This window comes from Mus caroli, chromosome 12 (genome assembly GCF_900094665.2).
Source record: "Mus caroli chromosome 12, CAROLI_EIJ_v1.1, whole genome shotgun sequence".
NCBI lineage: Eukaryota > Metazoa > Chordata > Mammalia > Rodentia > Muridae > Mus > Mus caroli.
In genome coordinates, this window is record NC_034581.1 from 105,311,636 (window position 1) to 105,313,324 (window position 1,689).

The 1,689-nt window shown below is 52.3% G+C and overlaps 1 protein-coding gene across 4 annotated transcripts in view; it reads left to right on the forward strand.

Moving 5' to 3' along the window:
* The window catches only part of Znf839 (zinc finger protein 839), a 22,248-nt gene that overhangs the window by 16,769 nt on the left and 3,790 nt on the right, over positions 1 to 1,689 (forward strand). For all 4 annotated transcript variants that reach the window (XM_021179352.2, XM_029484970.1, XM_029484969.1 and 1 more), the window contains one exon: positions 386 to 535. In XM_021179352.2, coding sequence (XP_021035011.1) covers positions 386 to 535 — 150 coding nt within the window. The remainder of the gene's footprint in view (positions 1 to 385; positions 536 to 1,689) is intronic.

Consider the following 1,689-nt stretch of genomic DNA (forward strand, 5'->3'; position numbering starts at 1 on the left):
CCCTTAGGAGGTGTGGATATGCCCCTTAGGAGGTGTGGATATGCCCCTTAGGAGGTGTGGATATGCCCCTTAGGAGGTGTGGATATGCCCCTTAGGCGCTGAAGGTGCCTTTTTGCCAATTTTATGTTCCCTGTGGGGTCATGCTAGTCCCAGGGTTTGCGGCCTTCACCCTAAGGCTTTTTTTCTGGCACCCTACCTCTGATTGGCCTCTCAGAGTTGGGCGTGGTATATGGTATACATGGCACCACTAGGACGCTAAGACAGCGCTGGCCACTGACCAGTTCTGGGGTTGAGGACCTTGGCTCTCTCTGTCTTTCAAGTTTGTTTTCTGTTTCCTGCGCCATTGCCTTGCATTTAAACTCTGCTCATCCTTCCTGTCCCAAAGGTAGAGAAAAGTCCCAGGGCGAAGCCTTTCTTTCCTGCTGTGTACAAGGAGTTTGAAGAGTTATATGGCATGATGAAGAGAATGTGTCAGGATTACCTCAGCAGCGCTGGTGCATACCCTCAGGAGCCCCTGGAGATCAGCAACGATGAGGTGACGTCACAAGGGCCAAAGCATTTGCTCTTAGCTGGAGGAAGCAGTCATGGAGGGAGGGGTGCTGGTGAGACACCTTCATTTTAGCCACTAGAGCCTTGCCCTGTCGAGGGAAGGTTTTGTTTCGTTAATAGAAGGGTGGTGAACCTTGTTCCAGAAACAGAAAATTGGAATGGCTCAAAGACAGTTGTGAGCACCACAGTCCCCTGCGCACAGGGCTCACACCACAGTCCCCTGCACACAGGGCTCACACCACAGTCCCCTGCGCACAGGGCTCACACCACAGTCCNCACAGGGCTCACACCACAGTCCCCTGCGCACAGGGCTCACACCACAGTACCCTGCGCACAGGGCTCACACCGTAATACCACTGTCCCTTGAATGCTAATGTTCAGGGTTAATTTTGTTTTCTTTTTTAAAAAAATTTTGTTAGATTTTGTTTTATTTTATTTTATTTATTGTTTGAGTGTCTTGCCTACATGAATGTTTGTACCTGGTCCCAGGATAGGATGTTGGGTCCCTTAAGACTAGAGTTAGGTGGGTCTGAGCCACCATGTGGGTGCTGCGAACAGAACCCAGAGCCTCTGGCAGAGCAGCCAGTGCATTCATCTACCAGCCCCTGCCAGCTGGAGGCCGGATTTCTGTGTGGTACACAAGGCCGGGGATTATGTTGTGCTCGTTCTGACCGCTTCTGAATGCATCACCCAGCTGCCTGCGGCTACGGTGAGCTCTTTTCAAAGCATAAGTCTGGGCGAAGGTGGTTTGTCTTGTTTTGGACCTCAGCTCTGGCCCCACTGTGTGCACAGCAGGCCCTCACCAACTCTGACCTCCCTGTGCCTGCCCCTGGGTCTCTTTCTTTCTGCCTCTCTCAGCACTCTCTAAGCTTCACAGAAATCTTGTCAGACAGCTGAGGCTCAATGAGCCAGATGAGGGAGCACAAGAAAGGAGACTGTTTTTAGCATGGACAAGATCTTTGTCTAGAAAGAAGAGGAACAAATGGCAGGAAGGGCTCTTGGTTGAGCTGACATTGGAAGCAGTGACGGCACCGAGGAGAGGCTCAGCTCCACTCCCGCCCCACAGACCGGCCAGCTTCGGTCATCACGGGCTGCACCTTAGCTGGGTCATCACAGGCTGCACCTTAGCTGGGTCATCAC